The 20085-nt window shown below is 56.0% G+C and overlaps 1 protein-coding gene across 1 annotated transcript; it reads right to left on the bottom strand.

Annotated features, from left to right (window-relative positions):
- Positions 1-15159: 15159 nt before the first annotated feature.
- On the bottom strand, positions 15160-16995 carry TLX3 (T cell leukemia homeobox 3). Its single transcript, XM_059483791.1, has 3 exons — positions 16566-16995; positions 15940-16183; positions 15160-15370 (listed from the first exon to the last, which is right to left on the bottom strand). Exons 1-3 carry the CDS (start codon positions 16993-16995, stop codon positions 15160-15162), a joined length of 885 nt encoding a protein of 294 aa, XP_059339774.1.
- Between the last annotated feature and the right edge of the window lie 3090 nt (positions 16996-20085).

Raw genomic sequence — 20085 nt, 5'->3', positions numbered from 1 at the left:
GAAGAAATCACCACAGTGATATGTCAGCATTGATCTAAAACTGCAGCATTTTATCTCAAGTTTATTACCCATTTTTGAGAATTGCTGAGATTTTCAGAGCATAATGGCAATAAAAGAAGATTTTAAAAAGCGCTTAAATGTGCATAAGTTAATCAGAGGTATCCTCAGGGGGAAAAGGAAATTTGGTAAAACATGAATTATAAGCATCATTTAAACTTACTTTGGACACTAGAGATAATAAATGGCACCATAATTTAGAAATAGCTTTTAACATCAATGACTGTAAGAGGCACTTTACTGTTCATAAGAATTGCAAAGCAACGGTGCTGAGGCCAATTTTATTAGCCATTTTTTCCTTGATAAAAGCAATACAACCATTTCCAAAATGAGCAGACAGGAACAAGAGTTACGTGTTAATATGCAAAATGCATTTCAGTTGGGGTTTTGTTTTTTTGGGTTTTTTTGTTTTGTTTTGGTTTGGTTTTTTTTAATAGCCAGCAATAAATTTACCAAAAGACACAGTCTGTAGACAATTGAATGGTCATTGAAGAAGAATAAAGCCTGCTCAGAGTTTACGTGTTTGGGAAGAGCGGATAAGAGGAGGGAAAGACATTCGTTCATACATCCCTATTTACTGGGGAATGTCGCAGCACTTCCGAGCTCAGGGGAGCCGCCGTAAATCAGCGGAGCAGCGCGGCTGGAACCAGGCTTCTCCTTGCGAACTTTTCGCAGCCGGCACGCATGCCGGGCTCGGGGCCCGCACAATGCCCTATTAACGCGCCCCTCTGCCGCGGCAGAGCCCCACAATGCAGCTCTCAGAGCCGTCCCTTAGCAGCCCTCGCACCGATAAATTCTGGCGAGGCAGGACAAGAGCGCCTTTGAGGAGCTGCAGCCCGCGCGTTACCGGGGTCCGGCTGCCCCGCCGCGGCTCCCGGGAGCGGGACCGGCCCGGGTGAGCTCTGAGCTGATCCCGGGGAGCGGGACCGGCCCGGGTGAGCTCTGAGCTGATCCTGGGGAGCGGGACCGGCCCGGGTGAGCTCTGAGCTGATCCTGGGGAGCGGGACCGGCCCGGGTGAGCTCTGAGCTGATCCCGGGGAGCGGGACCGGCCCGGGTGAGCTCTGAGCTGATCCTGGGGAGCGGGACCGGCCCGGGTGAGCTCTGAGCTGATCCCGGGGAGCGGGACCGGCCCGGGTGAGCTCTGAGCCCCTCCCGGGGAGCGGAACCGGCCCGGGTGAGCTCTGAGCCCCTCCCGGGGAACACGGGCCGGTATCGCCCCGAGCTCAGACCCCGCTCCCTGCCCGGCCCAGCAGCACAAAACATCCGGACTCGGCTTTACCCTGAGGCGCCGCGCGTATGCTCATGGAACTGGCGAACAAATCCAGCTCAAGAATTAAACTTTAATTTAATTGGTTTCAGACTACCCCCGAGTCTCGAGAATACGAGAGATTAATATTCTTGAGACTTTCCATGTCTGAAACATCCAGGATCCTTGACACATGAAGTAGCCCTGCTTGGCAGACTGGGCTGTTAACGCTGAAACTCAGGATAAAGCAAATATCTATATTTTAATTATTTTACTCCTGGCCACTTAGCATAATCAAGATCTAACTACAGTTCTTATCCCACACTGCCAAAACGACTCCTTCATGGTCTCAGAGCTGCTGGGAGCAGTCTCAGCTCTCCAATTTGTCCCCCACTAATTTCTGGGTTGTGATGTGGTTTCACACCATCCCAAGATAAAATAAGGTCACTTGTGTCATTTCCTAGGGAGCCAAATTTAAGCCATTCTGATAACAGGCTGTTGGCTAATTTTCGATGTTGGCAAGATTAATTCAGCCACTGGAAGAGCCACAGGACAAAACCTGAAGCTGTTCAAGAGAATATGGGAGGAGCAGAGAAACATCACACTTATTCCTGAAAACATCCTCTGCTCCAGGACTTTGCCTTGGCTTCCAGCAACGCGCATTTCCAGCGGGAGAGATCCCTCTGGAAGTAAAGACAGAGCATGGGAGCAGTTTGTTAAGTTGAACAAAGAGAAACCAGGAGGTGATGTGAACCTGAGTCTCCTGTATAGGACTCAGCAGCACTGAGTAAACAAGTGTGCCATTGGTTCCAAGGGCTAGAAGCTAGAATTATACAAATCTAGGGGAAAAAAAACCCAAAACAAAACAAAATAACAACAAACAAACAAACAAAACCAAATCCACAAAACAAACAAACAAAAAAACCCAGGAGCAATATATTAATTTTTATTGTGGTTGTGATTAAGTACTTAAATTTTGAATCGATTCTTCATCATTAGGGATATTTCATTCAAGACTGGATTACAATTTAAACGAATTATCTTAGCTCAAATAAGGCTTTATTTGGGAGAAATTTAATACCTGTATAATTAGACACTGAATTAAGATGACCTTGCCATGGAACAACTACATTTTAATTTACTCTTCATAATTAAAAGCAAATCTCTAAATACCTAAGGCTGATTTTTTTAAAACACCCATTTAAATCTTCCTGTTGTTCTAAGCGAACATCTGAAAACGCCGGAGGTTGGTACCAAAAAACGTGTAACCCTGAGATCCCTTGAAATCTGGAAATACATTTTTAATTAGAGAACTCAGGTGCTGTACTCCGTGAGCTGGGCAAGCACGGCTGAAGCAGCGAGCCTTGCAGTCCTTTTTAGAAGCAGTTTAAACACCGGAGGCATGGGGAGACAGGAGGATGGACAGACAGGCTGTGCCCCCCTGAAAGGTGCTGCACCCCTCGAGCTCCCAGCAGGAGGAACAGCGCCTGTTTTACAGCTGGTTCCTGTGAAAGCAGCTCTGCCATACCGTATCTGGCATCAACAACAGCAACGTGGAGCTTGGCTTTTGCACGAAGACAGCAACATTTCCAGCCTCTCTTTCCCCTCCCCATTAGCGGGGGGTTTGGCTGTCGCGCTAGAGGCAAGCCTGCTATTTTAATGCCACCATAGAAGCAGGATCTGCGCGCTCGGGTGTGTGTTCGCTCCCTGCAGCTGTGCGCAGCTCAGCCCGAGGCACCCTCGGCAGCGCCGCCCTCGGGGGCTCGGGGCCCGGGGGGAGCGGGAGCCGGGGGGAGCCCGGGGGAACCGGAGCCCGGGGGAGAGGGAACCCGGGGGAACCGGAGCCCGGGGGGAGCCGGAGCCGGGGGGAGCCGGAGCCGGGGGGAGCCCGGGGGGAGCCCGGGGGGAGCCCGGGGGGAGCGGGATCCCGGGGGAACCGGAGCCCGGGGGGAGCCGGAGCCCGGGGGGAGCCGGAGCCGGGGGGAGCCGGAGCCCGGGGGGAGCCGGAGCCGGGGGGAGCCGGAGCCCGGGGGGAGCCCGGGGGGAGCGGGATCCCGGGGGAACAGGAGCCGCCCCCGCCCCCGCCGCACCCGCCCGGCGCTCGCTCCACACCAGCCTTTGGACCCGCCACCAGCCAAACCGAACGCACGCATTTGTGAAGATGAAAACTCAAACTGAAACGTGCACTGAAACATTTGGCAACCAACGGGATTGTGAAATGGGGCCCGTGAGCCAGATTTTCAGTAAATCAGAACAGCTCTATGAACGCTCTATCCCAGCATACGAGGCATCGTCGAAGAGCTCCGAAAAGACCTGTGCAGCAAACATCACGACACAGCGAGTTCCTCATGCTGCCCCGAATCTGACAGACCCTGCTGTTCCTGGCACTTAAACAGAGAGAAGGGGGGAAATTCCCTCCTGGCTCTGCCTGGGCTACGACAGGGCTGATCGGGGGTACATAGTCCGAGTTTATTGGTGTTATTCAGAATTCACTTTGGCCTCTACACCAAAGCTGACTGTTGGTCGAGTACTTACTGAGCTCGGTGCAGAGGGCTGCATCCTCGGCTGCTTCAGTCGCTTTCAGCCCATTCACTCCCTGGCAAGAGCGATGCCAATTCCGATCAAACCCTATTGTACACTAATGACATTCAGGCGGCACCAGCCAAGCGCTGGGAGCAGCTGAGCTCTCCCACTGCCTGGTGGGTTCAGGAAGAGTTACAGGTGTAGGATTTGGCTAGGCTGCTTTGTTTTTGCCTCATCTATTTTCATACATGTTTGAGCCTTCCATGACACGTCACTGAATTCCAGACACAAAAATTATCTTAAAGGAGATTTATTATTTTGGGATGAAGAAAAAAAAAAATGCTGCTCTCTACCCGAGCGAAACCTATAAAAGGTACGAGCTCGACCCTTCCGCAGCTACTTTAAGAGCCCTCCCGCAGCACAGCCCGCATCGGTGGGTGTCAGGGTCTCTCCGTAGCTGGGGGCAGCGCCGGCCGCCCCCAGGGCTCGGTGCGGCGGAGCTGCCGCGGGGGACGGGCGCGCAGGCGGCCGAGCAGGTGGCTGCACACGCTGCCTCTCCCACCTGCTGCCCCGTGCCGAGGCACAATGAACTTGTCAGGCCGTGCTATTGTCACCGAGAGCAGATGTCGGCTGGGCAGCGCGGCCCCGCTTCGCCCGGCCGTGCTCCAGCCGCTCGCTGCGAGGCGCTGCTGGAGCCGCTTCTCGGAGCTTCCCCCCGTTCGGGGGGCTCGCCTGCGTTTCCTCGGGCCCCATTTCTCTCTCTTGCTTCCGCCCACTTTCTTCAGCTGTTCCGTAACCCCTGCTTACTGCACTCTGCGGGATTTTTGGGTCCTTCTTGCCGAGTTTTACCCTGTTTGCTGTTTTCTGCCTTGACCGGTGGGATGGTGATTTCTCCACGGAGCTGTCCCAGTGCTCGCTATGTGCGAGTGCACTGTGCACTCCCTCCCTGCCCCTCAGCAGGAACTCATGCCGAGCGATTTCCATTTCTAAGGCAGTACCTGGTTGCTTGCTCACGTACAGCCCCATTCACTGAGGTTTTAAACACAAAAAAATTCCTTTTCCGCCCGAAAGTCCAGCAGAGCCCCGCAGCGCAGCTTCCCGTTGTTCCAGGCATCCTCATGTCTCTTCCTCACCACTGCAGCTCTGCACAGCCCTTCCCCTGCTCTCTCCCAGGTGCTCCCATCCCTCCCACTTCCAGCTTTGCTCTTGTTCATTCCTGGCTTTCCCCCTCCTTCTGAGTTTTCTGTGCGCGCTCAGAGGATGTCTCCTTTCTCTGATCTCCCCCTGCAGCTTTCCCAGTTGCTACATTTCCATCCCTTCCTGCCCTCCAGTCCCACCAGCTCGTGCTCCGTTCCCTTTCAACCCATCAGAGTTTTCTCACCTCACTCAGTGCCACAACCAATGCAGTCACAGTGTGGATCACACCTCGTGCATTTCTGCCTTTGCCCCATTGTTAATTTGAATTTATAAGAAGGAAAAGTCTTGGACAGAGAAGAAGACAAGAGCAAAGCAACAAACACCTCCGAGAAAATGAGCCAGCACTGTGGGAGGTGTTCCAGCTGCAGCTGGGAATCTGGCCTGGCATCCAAAGCAAGTCAGGAAGCAGGAGTAAACAGAGATGGACCAGACTGAGGAAGGGTCTCTTTTTCCCATCTGAACTAGTGAACAGTGATTTGTGTTGTATACATCAGCCCAGTTTCCTCTGGTTTCACTCCCACCCATGGAAGTCTCATCTGTAGGACCACAAGTCTGGATGCACAAAGGACTGACAGACTGTGCTGTGTGTGGTGTGACAAAGGCCTTTGCAGACCTGTCTGGGGACCCTGCAGAGAAAACAGGGGGAACCAGTTGTTCATGTGAACCTTGAGCAGCACAGGAGGTAAAAGCTTTAAAAGGAAAGAGAGATTTGTGCCGGAAGGATCTCCCTCAGAGCAGTTTGACAGAGTCAGTCGCACAGGGCTTGGAAGCTCCAAGAATGTTTTTGGAAAACTGCCTGCAGCTTGAAGGAAAATCCTGACGTGAGGAAGGGACACAGGCTGCTTTATTTTCCTGCCTTATTCCTTCTGGCAGGGAGAAGGGGCAGTGGTTTCACCCCAGCCCCTCCATGCAGCAAAAGTTCATCTTTTCCCCTCTGAGCACTTGGCTGCGGACAGAGAAGGTCAACTTCACAGAGATCAATGTAGGAAAGCCACGAGCATGACAAGGCAGAAAAAAACCCCTAAACTCCTACAATTCCTACCCTTGATTTAGAGAAGGATCACATTTCAGATTTCCAAAAAAGGTCCTGCAAGCATTTCTATCCTGAACACTTCACTTATTTCAGGTACTCCAAAATATTTCAGCCTAGAAAGGGTGGAAAAGGCTTTTTCCCTGCTCAGGCTTTCAGGTTCACCATTGACCTCCTGCTGAATAAAGGGGACGAATTCGAGTTGAAAGCATTCCTGATGAACAGTCTGAGGACAGGGGAACCTCCACAGCCCATGACAGTCTGGAAGCAACGCTGGGTACAACAGCTGCTCCGCTGGAGCACCGAGAGGCAAAGCTCCCCGGTGCAACACGACAGCTTCAGCGAGCGAGTCCCCAACTGTGCAAACTGCTTTCAGAATCAATTACCCATCTCAGCTTCTCTGGGCAAGAAGCAACAGCCCACTTTTTTTCCCCTTCCAACCCTACAAAAGAGAACAGAGCAACATTAGGGTGCTGTTTGAGCCCTGAAATGCTGAAGGGGTCTCTTGGCTCCAGGCAGAGAGCAAACATGCACCTGTGCAGAGAGGAAAGTTGGGAACAGGGGGCTCAGAAGCTGCCAAAGCTGATGGAAAATAAAGGCTGGGGAGCTGCACAACACCAGAAATAGGCAGGCTGTGACCTGAGGGACAACAACATGTGCCTCAGCCAGGAGCAGAAAGGCAGCATGGAGACAGGATGCCCACAGAAGACATGTCACAAGGACGAAAAAGGGTATTTTTAGAAACTCCAGGAAAAGCATGACTAAGTACTGCTTTGAAGTTCTACTCAGGAGCACAGATTAGGGTAATCCATGATGCAGGGTGCAGGACTGCAGCTCCCCAGGTGCCAGAACCAAAACAAGATTAATTACCACAATTTCTCTGTTGCCTATGAAGGAACCATCTCCTTCACATCACCCTGCAGATGCATCCACCTGCCTGCCCACGTGTCAACCTCAACAGTATAAAAGACATAAGAAAAGGGATTTGATGAAAGATCTAGAAGGATCACTGTTTCCTCTTCCCAGTCTACAGCTCTGTGACAGCTAAAGCATCCCCATCTTCTCTGTGCTGCTAGAGCCAGAATTGGGCACATCTAGGGGGCAGGAGAAGAGCTGGCATGGAGGAACAACCTGGAGCCTCTGCCTGTGGCTGCAGTCAGGAGGCTTCATCCCAGGTTGCCCTTGGAATACCTTTTGTCCAGATCTAGAAACATTTTAGCTGTGCTAAAATTCCCTATTTTCCAGATGTCCAAGAGAAACACAGCTCAGGCCATGGTTCATGACATACCTACCTGCAGCAATGACATGAGAGAAGCTATTGTCCAGCCACTGCAGCCTCATGCCCTCCTGGCAGAGTGCCCACCTGGTGAGGCCCACAGCACAGGCCCAGCCCTCACAGGTGCCCTCAGAGCTCTTGCTCCATCCCACCAGTCCAAGGGAGTTGAAGGCTTCTTTAATTATTAACTGTTTTGCTTTGGTTTCCCTCTTTACTTGAGAGCATGGGCTCTCTGGAGGCCAGGAGCAGCCTAAGAGGGCAGCAGCCCTGGTGGGAGCAGCCCAGGAGTGGCACCAGCCATGCCCACCTGTGGCTGGCATTGCCCTCAGGCTGCTCCCATACCAGTAATGGGAACGGCGTGTGCAGGGGAACAAGGGGCTGGAATGTCTTTACATTATTCCACCAATTGAGCTCTCAGGGCCGTGTCCTCAGCTGATGTAGAGCTGGGGAGATGCACTGAAGTTAATGGATCTTTGCTGATTTACACCCTCTGAAGGGCTGGCCCTCTGCCTTGTATAAAAGCTGCTGAACGTTCCAGCAGCCCTGGTGTTTAACAGCTCCATACTGAGCCAGCCTTCTCTATCACTCCAGTCCATAAACCACAAGCTTTATTAACTAATAATTAGTCCTTCAGTTAAGTTTCAGGGTCATGTTTTAAGAACTGCTGAAGAAGAGCTAGTGTGGAGTTTTGAAGAGACCTGAAGCAGCGGAGAGAAGCAGAGCAGAGGGGTTGCCAGGCTGCCCTGAAGATGCAGAGGGTCTTTCACAACCATGTTGGCACCCACTGCCCTGTGGGAGTACCTGGGAGTTCAGCACCTCGAATTCAAGCTGAGGGATCACTCTCACAAACACAGAGGTGATTTTAACCCCATAATTTCAACAAGGCTCCTGAGCTGTGCAAAGATTAGTTTGGGTGCAAGTCTCCGCCTGACCAGGGCACAGTGTAAATGCAAACTATAAAGCAGGGCCCAAGTGCATTGAGCAGCTCAGGCACAGGGCAAGCAGGATGATTTGGGAGGACAGACTAACAGCTACCCTCATTTTTTTTTCAGTTGTACAAAATGACTAGTCAGGAAAATACTGTGAAGCTGAGTCACATCCTTCCCTTGTGTGCTGCTCTCTGCATACCCGGCTGTCACAAGTGTCCTGAGATGGGTAACACACTAGTCCAGTTAGGAGGCTAACTTGGGAAGAATGGTGGATAAAGCCATGAATAAAATAGGATTTTTCTAATAATAGATTAAACCACAACTTCCCAATCTTTAGCTTCAGCTAATGCTCCTCTTCTTCCTTCTCTGTCTGGACTGAGTGAAGAACATTGAGTGCCTTTCTGCCACCAGAAGGAATACAAGTTCTGCACAGAGCTGGGGAATCACGACAGCCTAGCACACAAATGTTCTCAACAAGGAATGTAATACAGGCAGCTCTCACTGAGACGGTTCTTGTGCAATAACTTAAACAGTACAGATTACTACTTGGGGAAATAAAGGAAAACATAACTTTGAAACTTGAAAAGCTCTTTCTTTGTTGTAATCAATTGCAATAATCCATGTCAGTGATTTAGATGAAGATCAACTTTACCTTTCTTTGCTGATGACACAAAACTAAGAGCAATAAAAAACTTAAGTGCATTTGTGCACAACTAATGGATTGGATGTGGCATGTGCCAATGGAAGTCGGTATGTATAATGCAGCATATACTGGATGCCAAATTAATAGGATCATTTGGGCATTCTGGAACACTTGTGGCATTGAGTTTAAGTCATTTAAGGAGTCTGGCAGGGGTTGATGGCCTTCTGTTTTCAAAAGATTGAGGAAGCCTAGTACTTCTGTAGGCAAGCCATGGTATGAATTTTATCCCCGCTGTCCAGCTGCTGCTCAGTCCAAAGATGAGAGACAATGAAACCAAGGCAGTGAGATCATGCCTGGTATCCCTATTAAGAAATACAAGAATGCAGATTCACCTGAACAGAGAGCTGGAGGTTCAGGCACACAGATGGTCCAACCTCCTGCTAAATGTGAGCACCTTCACCAGGCCACAGGGCTCACACTGCTTCCTACTTGGATTAGTGCACTTAGGAGAAAACTGGTCACAGCATGGAGTGAAATGCATCTCACTGCCAATGTGCACCATCCAGAATTACCTGATGAGCTGCAGAGGTTCATTCAGGGAGCTCAGATGTGCAGCAGAGTTGGGGACAGGGCAGTTTTCTCCCACCCACCCATTCCAGCAAACTGGCCCAAGCTAGGGGGAGGCACAGGGACAGAGGAAGCTGGGGCTGATCCCTGTGGTCCTGCCACTGGGCAGAGCAGCAGAGAAGGACCCAGCAAATTGCACATGCTGGTAATAACAAAGGTCCTGCTCTCTATGCCTCTTCACATGGAAGTGGGAGATGCTCCTCAGAGGTGCAAAATCAGTCCCTTGAACTCCCAGGAGGAAAATATTGGCAGGCTCAGCTCAGAACATTCATCAAGGACCAGCTCAGCACCCTTGATATCTGTGTAGATACTGCAGATGTTACTGGGAGATCTCTGGAATCCACTATCCACAGGCAGATTTCACCATTTGCTTTTTTTTTTTTTTTTTGTCTTTTGAAGAATGACCTAAGTCTGAGCTTGTGAGGCTGTTTAGAGTCTGCACAACTCAGCACCCCAGCAAGCTCAGGCCCCGCTCAGTGAAGCACAGTCTGGACACCCAACACCACCTACTCCAAAATGCCCAAGGCCAGGCTGGATGGGGCTTGGGGCAGTCTGGGCTGTGGAAGGTGTCCCTGCCATGGCAGGGGTGGAACAGGATGAGCTTTAAGGTCCCTTCCAACCCAACCCATTCCATGATTCTGTGATCCCACAGTTTGTGGGGCTGAGGTGGAGCACAGCTCACACCCCTCCTGCACAAGTGTGGAACTTCCATCTGTGCTGCCTGAAGAGCACAGAGCCCTCTCAATGTCTCTGCTTGGCACTCCCAGCATTTCCAGCTCTGGGCACAGCCTGCAAAGGACACATGGACAGTTCTGAATAAATGATGCAGAGATGCCTTTAGGCAGCTGCCTTATTTTGTCACAATGATCTGGGAAGACTATTTTATTTCTTATATTTAAATTAAATTAATGGGAGTATTTATCGAAATACCATTACTGCTCTGATCTTAACAACAGATTTTTAAGATATCTGAAATGTTTAGAAATGCTGAGACCCTCTCAAAAAGGGGAGAAAAGCACATAGGTGCCGAACTACCACAAACTGCACTATAGCTCTGCCTATCAAAGCCACCTGGGTGCCAACCAGGAGGCAAATCCAGACACCCAAAAACAAGTGGGCACCAAGTAGAAATATTTATTTTGCTGCTGAGTCAGAAAAAAAGATAGGAGCTTAAAAGACTCAAAAGACTGGGCAAGGGAAACACACAGCATTGAAGGGAAATGCTCCAAATAGCCTAAACCAAGGGTGTAAATACCTCTTCCTCAAAAAATGCCCACCTGCACAGAAGCAAATACTTCACCCACCTGGTCCAACTCAGGCAGCACATAATCTACTGACTGAGGAGGAACAGCTACATGAGCAAGTGCTCACCTGAGTGAGTCACAGCCCTTAAATTATCACTCCTCAGCAGTGGGGATGATTTTGGTGCAGAAATAAATGCTTTGAGGAAAGTTCAGAGGTGTGATGTAAATCTCAGTATTATTTATGTCATCTATAAATGAGTTGAATTATGACCTAGCTGAGCAAAACACTTTTGTAAACCAAGCCATTGAATATTGTGTAGTTTGCATGTTTAATAGGACCAGGCTTTCATCACGGAGAGGAGGAGAGCTAATAACCCATTGATTTTAGGGCCCATTTAGGAAAAGAATTGCCTATACAGATTTGATCACCACGCATTACTTTGTAACATCTAATACCCTGGGCACAAAATAATGCTGAGAGAGGCAAATTGTGGAGCCATTTTTATCCAGAGTGTTTTTGCATGAGGGCATGGCACAGGGGCTGCTTTGGGCTGGGGCTCACAGCAAAGGCAGGAGGATCTCTGAGGAGATGGTTGATGTTCCTCCAGTTTGCCAAGCTCTGCCTTCTGCATCCACCCACGGAGCTGCTCAGCCCTACCCGGGAGATCATTCACACAAACAATTAAGCAAAGCTTGGAAAACAACCTGTCCAAAATTAAGTCCCACTGACAGTTCAATAATCCTTAATTCTCATTGCATTTTTCCATCCTTGTTCAAGAAAGTGTTTCTGGGCTTAAAACTTCCAAACAGAGGAATTTGGGTACATAGAATGGGCTTTTCAAAACATAAATTCACAGAGGTATTTCACTTGCAGATTTAAGACTGCTTGGGAAAGATCCAAATGCTAAGAATTATCAATTTCATAGCAGCATCAAGCATCAACAGATTAAAACTCAGCTCGATGGGATATGCAGCATCTTCAGCACTCTCAGACCACATCTCCATTATGACTTTCACTGCCTGCCCTGAAACAGCCATGCTGCAGTGCAGCCGCAGGAGCTCCTGCTGTCCTCGCCCTGCCTGCACACCACGGATCTCTTCCTCGGCTGACTGGAGCCCTTTCAGGAGTCTCCCACGGACGTAAAGGAGCATTTAGTGATGAATGGGGGGGTGAGAGACACACAATGCTCCCCCGTGCTCCCCCACAGCCAGCAGGGCCGGTGCTGCCAGAAGGGTGTTTCAGAAATTGGGAAGTCAAACTGCTGCCCGTACACAACAGCTCCACTTTAGCTGTCGAGCACAGCCCAAGTGCAAAATGTGGGCAGGACAATCAACAGGATCAGGACAACAGCCAGCCCACCCCAAAAATGTGTCCTCTCCTCCACCGGGCACCCAAACGCTTCACAATTACAATTCCTGGGATGAAAAGGCTCAAGCTGGTAGGGTCTAAAGTCTGTGCAGGTCCCTTCAGGCATCTCTCTCTCTGTTGACAGACCTTCAGAGAGACACAGCAGGGATCGTCAGACAATCCTGTCACACCTGAACCAGGCCGGCAGGGAACACTGCTCTCATTCACAGGGACAAATACCCCGTGTTTGCTCCAACTGGTGTTTCCCTGAGGCTCCTGTAAGCACTGGATTAACTGGGCAGAGTAATTGGAGGGAACCCCCGCTTGTGCCCCCCTCAGCACGTCGAGCCCCCGCACCGCCCCCGCTCTCCTGCCGTAGGAGCCGCGGATGCTCGCGGAGCCTGCGCCCCTCGTCCTCACACAGCCCAAAATGCACCTGGAGGCAGCTCCTCGGGAACAAAGGCACCCGGCACGGACACCAGCCAGCCCAAGGCAGCGCCCGGGACGTAAATCCCGCTATTTGATGGCTACTCAGATGGTTGAAATGGAAGTTTGGTTGTGATTTATGAAATCCTTTGACAAATTGGGGTGCCCTGAGGCTCGGTCTCGCTGCCTGCGGCACAGCCCATGGGCAGCAGTGGCGAGGGGACCTCCTGGGCTGTCCCTGCCGAGCTCGGACCCACTCGGCACTGCCGTTCATTACAGGGCATTACAGCACCCCGTGGCTTTGCGCAGCATCCTCGCCCGTCACAAAGCCGGCTCCTGAAGAGCGCAGCAGCGTTTTGTTCTCCGCAAACACACTGCTCCTGGGCTTACAGCAGTTTGGGGAAAACTGCAGGGAAATCGGGAGCGTAGAGGCTTGTAGTTGTGGGATGTTCGAGCAGTTAAAGAACAACGATGTATTGAACAAAACGCACTTTACAGATGTTCGACGGTGCAGATAGAACGCAAGACCAATACACACGTGAATGTGTGTGCCCGTGTATTCCATCCCCATTCGGAGCCGGATTCTTCCCCGCTTTCACCGACACTGGGGTTTCTCGGGCAGTTCTGTGTGCGGTACCCGGGGCTCTCTCCCTCTGATGCTGATGCGGAGGGAGAGGCCGAGGGCCGGCAGCCCCGGCACGGCCGCGGGAAGGGCGGCGGAAAACGAATGCAGCGAACGGGGCCGGGCTGGGGCCGGGGCGCAGCGGTGGCGGGGAGCGGCTGGGGACAGAGGACCGGCGTGCGGCCGTCCCTCGCACTCCGTCGCCCGGTATAGATTTCCCCGTTGTTTTTAATTTTTTTCCCCATCTCGAGACCTCCCCTCAATCGGTGTTTCAGCTTGGGCTACACATTCTGGCTGGCGGATGGCACCGGTCGGGCTCAGCACCATCATCCTGGTGTGACTGGATTTGGCCCTGCCGTGGGCCCTCCACAGCCTGCCCCCGACAAACGCAATCGACCGGAGCCCCTGCCCTGGTACCGCTAAGAACCAGTTAGGCAAATTATTTTCTCCGTCCCTGGTCCTGCATGGCTGCCCGGTCCTTGACTGCCGGGGCCGGGCCTGGTCCTTGACTGCCGGGACGGGCGAGCCCGTTCCACTCGCGCAGCCTCCCGGTGAGCGGGGCCGGGCTGCGGCCGAGGCAGCGGCAGAGCCCCTCTGCGGGAACGCGGCCGCGGCAGCGCCGGCTCCTGCCCGTGGCCGGGGGAAACCCGCCTGGTCGCGGCTGCTTTCTAAAAATGTCAGTTCTGCAGCTTCCTCCGTTGTTGGAGGCCGAGGCACCCGGGCCCGAGAACTACGGGAGGTTGTTCTTAAAAATCCCCCCGCACAACGGGGCTGGGGGCGAGGACCGGAGCCTCGGCCGCAGCCACCGCCGTCCCGCTGGCGGCGCAGAAAAGGCAGCAAAACGAAAACCAGCGGGCTCCGCCGGCGGGCGAGTCGGGACCGCGTAGCTGATGGGGAGAAATTACCGGGGACCGGCGGGGCCTACACCGGCGCCCGCACTGCCCCCGCCCGGCCACCCCTCGCTCCCCCGCCGTGTCCCAAAGCCGGGATCGCTCCCGGCCGCTTCTCCCGCACCGGCGGAGAGCGGCAGCGCCGCGCACAACCGCGCCCGCCCCGCGCCGCAGCCCCGCTCCGAGTCCGCCCGCCGTCCCGGCTCCGCTCCCTGCTCCTCTGCCGCCCCCGTTTCGGCCTCTCTCCTCCGTGGCAGCCGAGGCTCTGCGGCGGCCCCCGGCCACGGCCCGGCTCGGCTCGGCTCTCCCCGGCGCGGCGGCAGGCAGAGAGCGGAGAGACATTTGTAAAGAAAACGTTTATTTACACGTCTCGGCAAGTACAAAGTATTATACATGGTCTGTGTCAACCCCAAATCTTCTTTATTATGAAACATAAGGCGCTTTCTCGAGAGCCGGTGGCGCAGGGAAGCGAGCGCTGTTTCGGGGCGCTAAAGCTCATCGGCTGGGAAGGTGAGGACAGAACGGCGTGTGGTGCCTGGAAGGAGCCCTTATTACTACGGTGAATAAATTACAGCTGACATTAACTTCACCTGGGACAGATGGGAGCTACCGCTTTTCAGTTTAATAGGGTTTCCGAAGCTAATGAGTCATCACCGGCTCCACCGAGTCCCCTCCGCTAAGTGATAGGGAGGTATTTTTTCTTTACACTATCCTCAGAACAGGAAAAAAATAGCCTTTTGTTCCAAAGCCGACACAAAATACCTATGTTCAGATTTCGATATAAATAATCGAGGTTTTATATAATTCCATATTAATAGTGCCCAAAATCTCGATGCATAAATAAATTAAAGTATTAACACTTCTTACAAAAAGTGACATATTTCCCTTCCTAGTGGAACATCGACACAAATATACAAGCGGCTCCTCTCCGCGCCGGCCTCGGGGAAGCGGCTCCGGTGGGACCCGGTCCCGGTGTCAGCCCCGGGGGCGCCCCTCGCCGCCCCGCCACCCGCCCCGTCGGGGGAGCCGCGGCCCCGGGGCAGGGGGAGCCGCCGGCCGCGCTCCGCGGGCCAGTCCGCTGCGTGCCCCGTCTGCCGGGCTCAGACGAGCGAGGTGACCGGGGGGATCTTGGCGCTCTCCTCCTCCCAGGGCTGCAGGTTCTGCAGCGCGAACAGCGACGAGTTGTGCAGGCACAGCGGGTCGGGCTGGATCGACTCGTTCAGCGACTTCTGGAAGGCGTCGTGCTGCAGCTGCAGCATCAGCCGGCTCGCCTGCTGCCGCTCGGCCTCCCGCTCCTCCGCCGTCTGCCGCCTGCCGGGGGACACGCTCAGCCCGCGCCCGGACACGGGCCACGCTCCGCCCGGGACTCCGCGGGCAGCGGCCGGCCCGGGGCCGGCCCGGCGGTGGCGGGAGCCAGGCGGGGCGGCCGGCGCGTCCTTCCGGGGCCAGCACCGCCGGGCGGCCGCCGCTTGACCGCCAACGGAGGGACTGTGGGCGGCGGGGAGAGCCTGGAAACCCGCCGTCACCCAGTAATCCCGTTTCCAAATATTCCCCCTTTTTCTCCCAACATTCCCGCGATTTTTTTTTTTCAAATTGTTTCCCCGTTTCTTCCAAAAATTCCCCGTTATTTCGAAGAATCCCTCGTTTTTACTAACAATTCCCCGTTTTCCGAATGGGGGACTATCGAAAAAGAAATATATAACGATAATAACAATAATAATTATGATCGTATTATAATAAAAATTCACCCCAAACGGTTTGCCTGCCACCAGCTGGCAAGGGGGGCGACCCCGGCCGGAGCGGGACTCGCAGGGCGGCGGGCGGGGGACGCCGCCGGGGGCAGCGGCAGGACGGGGCGGCTCCGGGGGCACGGGACTCACCGCCACTTGGTGCGCCGGTTCTGGAACCAGGTCTTCACCTGGGCGTCCGTCATCTTGAGGGACTTGGCGAGGGCAGCGCGCTCGGCCGAGGCCAGGTACTTCTGCCGATGGAAGCGCTTCTCCAGCTCGCAGATCTGCACCCGGGAGAAGGATGTCCGCGGTTTCTTGCGCTTCGGCGGAGTCCGGTTCTGGTAAGGATGCCCGATCCGCCGTGTCACGGTGAAGGGCGTCAGCGCCGCCGCCGCTGCCCGGGGGGGAAGCACAGGGGTCAGCCCCGCGCCCGCACGGTGCCGGCCGCCCCCCGGGGCCGCCGCTCTGCCCGCCGGCCGCCCGCGCCCCGCCGGCCCCCGCAGGGACCGCGGCTCCCCGGGCTCCCGCTTCCACCTCTCGTCGAAGAGCTACGGAGACGAGCGGGGCCCGGCCGCCCCCCGGGGCGCCCCGCGCTATCCACGCCGTGAGGAGAGCGATTTTTCCCTTCGCTGCGAGCGCGGGGAAGGGAAGCATCCAGCGGCCGCCTTTGCTTTTATTCTTATTCGCATTACTGTTATTATTTCGTTTTATATTTTTTATTGGCCCTTCCGTTCGTTGTCGGGAGCCGGCTCGCGCGCTCCGCCCCGGCGCCTTACCTGTGAACCTGTCCTTGACGAAGCGCCGGCTGCTCTCCATCCAGGGGAAGTTGAGGCTGCCCAGACTGGGCACGGCAGGCATGGCCGGGATGGCGCTGGAGATGGGCGGCGGCACGGCCCCGGGGATGGGCCTGTGCGCCGGCACCCGGATCACGCCGGCCGGGGCCAGGCTGAGGTTCACACTGTACGATCCCGAGTCCTCGAAGGGCGCGGCGATGGCCGGGAAGGGGGCCGGCAGGGCCGGGTAGGGCGCACCGCCGCGGCCGCCGGGGCCGCCCAGGAAGGTCGCGCCGTCGGGGCCCCGGGGGGGCGGCGGGGGAGCGCTGTCCTGCTCGGGGCTGTTGAGGATCTGGTCGATGCCGAAGCTGATGGGCTCGTGCTGGTGCTGGCCCTGCGCCGGCCCCGGCGGGTCCATCCTCGGCGGGTCCATGCTCCGCCACCGCCGCCCTCGCGCCGCTGTGGAGGCGCCGCCGCTCGCGCTGCGCTCGCGGCCCGGCCGGACCCGCCGCCGACACCAAACTTTGCGGAGCGCGCGCGCGCCGCCCCGTCACCGCCCGGGGGCCGCCGCGCGCCCCGCGCCGCGTGCGCCCCCGCCGCCGCCATTGGCCGCCGCCGCCCGCCCTCCGCGCGCCCATTGGCTGCCGCCGCCCCGCACCGGCCTCGCGCCCGGGCGCGGGGGCCGCCGCCGCCGCGGTGACATCACAGGGGCGCGCGAACAATGGCCCCGCGCGGGGCGGGGGCGGGGCCGAGGGCCGCACGTCGGGGGCGCCGCTCCCGGCCCCGGCCCCGGCCCGGCCCGCACCGCCCGGCGCCCCCGGCCCCGCCCCACCACGGCCCCGACGGCCCGAGGCCACCCTACGAGGCGGGACTCCGTCCCCGCAGCCCGCGGCTGCCCAGGCCCCTGCCCCGACGGCAGCGCGGAGCGGGGCACGAGGCCGTTCCCGGGGCCAGCCTGGGGGGCGGCCGGAGCCCTACAGGGCGAGATTCCGTTTGGGTTTAATTTATGGAGCCTGGCGCGGCTGCCGAGCGCGCTGGCAGCCGGTCCCTGACGGCCGAACGGGACTCAAGGCGTTAACAATTAAATAACGCTCGGTGCATTTACTTAGTTCTCTCTTATAAAGGGAAATGAAAACAGGGAATAGAATTTCCCTGTTAATAGAATGTAATGGCATTTGATCAGCACCTGGCAGGGCGAGCCCGGGATGCCGGAGCGGTGACAGGAAGGACTTGATTAGTTTTTAAACCTTTGTATTCAATTACCGCAACGTTCCCAATCGTTTCGCCGGCAGCGGCAGCGAGCGGGACGGACCTGCCGGGCCCAGGCGCCGTGCTCGGAGCCCCGCGGCGGCACCTGCGGGCCCCGTTCCGCGCGGCTCTGCTCCGCGGCGGCCCCACGGCAAAAGCGGGTCCGGTGTGCCTTTTTTGAGACCCCTGTGCTCCGCAGGGGTCGCGGGGTCGGAGCAGGCTCCGGCCCGACGGGGTCCGACGGCCGCGGCGAAGCTGCCGCCCGGAGCTCCCCGGCGCGGGCGCTGACGGAGGCGCGTCCCAGACCCCGGCCGTCGAGAGCGTTTCCCCGGCTCACGGCACCGAGGGACCCCGGCCCCGCCTCGCCCGGCCGTCATTAACGCCACCAGTAAACGCCCAATCCCCCGGCGGGACCGCCGGATGCCACCCGCGGCCCCGGCGGCCCTAATCGGATTGTCCCCGCTCGGTGCGACGGGCAGCGGAGCCGCCATCAGCCGCCGCTCCCCGGAGCGGAGCTAATCCGATTGAGGCGGTCCCGCAAGCTGCTGCGGGGCCGTGCAGAGGCCGCGGGCGCAGCGCCCTCGGGGCCCCGCTCCGGGCGGCCCGGCGGGGCGGGGGCAGAAGGGAAACGGAGAGAGGGGGAAAAAGGAAATTAAAAAAAAAAAAAAAAAAAGAAGAGAAAAGGCAACCGGTGGAGGACAAATAAATAAATAAATAAATAAATAAATAAATAAATAAATAAAGTGCCACCCAGTCCTGGATCAGGGCAGGCTTTGTTAGAGAAAATTGCAGCTCGATCTGCATAATGGGAGCTCGGGCTGCCCAAGGCGATCTTTTTATTGCGTGTGTGTCTGCTGTTATCAATTTTGTGAACGATTTCACAGGGAGCCTGGCAGACTTGAGCTGGAATAATATGCAAAGATGAGCTTTGAATAATGAATGATGTGCTTTTAAACCAATTCCAAAGTGTCTGTGATAGTACAATATGAAAAGGGGTGGTAAGTAATAGTATAGTTAAAAGGCACTAGTATGTTTTTATTACTATATTTAAAAAGATATCTATATTATTTTTGTGAAATGGATAATATATCACAGAGTCTTTGATAATCAGCTAAACAATACATTTTTCTTTGGGAAAACTCTCCTGGTTTTACACAGTTAAATATAGAGTATCAGCGTACAGCTCTGTAACGCTCAGCTACCTTATTAAATATTAACGCTATTTTAATATTAGCTTTTAAATTTAATATGTTGACGTTGTGTAGTTTTACTTTAATTATGTTTTATAATTAATAACCCCGGACGTATGGTATCCTTAAATGCAGCTCTCCCGCAGCCGCGCCGTCTCCCTCGCCCCTCTGCGGGCGGGGGGCGCGCAGAGCCCGCGCAGAGCCCGGATAAACCCTCGCAACCGTGCAGGGCCCGCATAAACCCTCACAACCGCATAGAGCCCGCGCAAAGCCCGCATAAACCCTCACAACCGCGCAGAGTCCGCGCACAGCCCGCATAAACCCTCACAACGGTGCAGAGCCCGGGCAAAGCCCGCGCAGGGCCCGCATAAACCCTCACAACCGCGCAGAACCCGCGCAGCCTCGCACAGCCCCGAACAGCCCCGCGGCCCCTCCCGACCCAAAGGCCGCTGCGCTCCGGCAGGTGCAGCGCTCCTTGGCTCCGTGCCGGGCTTCCCTCACGGCCCCGCTCCGGGTGTGCGGCCCCGCTGCGAGCCCCGGCCCCGCTGCGAGCCCCGGCCCCGCTGCGAGCCCCGGCCCCGCTGCGAGCCCCGGCCCCGCTGCGAGCCCCGGCCCCGCTGCGAGCCCCGGCCCCGCTGCGAGCCCCGGCCCCGCTGCGAGCCCCGGCCCCGCTGCGAGCCCCGGCCCCGCTGCGAGCCCCGGCCCCGCTGCGAGCCCCGGCCCCGCTGCGAGCCCCGGCAGTGCAGGCCCGGCCTGAGGGGCGGTGCTGCTGCGCCGCTGGGAGCCCCCACCCGGCTACGCTGCAGCCCTCCGGGGAGCCGGAGCCCGCTCAGGGCTGGCTGCAGCGGGCACAGAGAGGCAGCGGGACCCGCGGGCAGGCGCAGGGCACCAGCGGCCAGCTGGTGAGAGACCCACACCCAGCTGGGCTCTTGCCAGGCCCCAGCCGTGGCACGGTAAAGCGTGGCATGTCCTGGCCTTGGCCCTTGCATGGAGTGGCACAGAATAGCAGAGCCCATGGCCTTTGCCTGCCATGGCACGGTGAGGCAGAGCGTGCTCGGAGCCCAGCCTGGGAGTGCCAGCCACGA

The sequence above is a fragment of the Ammospiza nelsoni genome, chromosome 16 (assembly GCF_027579445.1).
Source record: "Ammospiza nelsoni isolate bAmmNel1 chromosome 16, bAmmNel1.pri, whole genome shotgun sequence".
Classification (NCBI taxonomy): domain Eukaryota; kingdom Metazoa; phylum Chordata; class Aves; order Passeriformes; family Passerellidae; genus Ammospiza; species Ammospiza nelsoni.
This window is presented reverse-complemented; position numbering and strand designations above follow the sequence as displayed.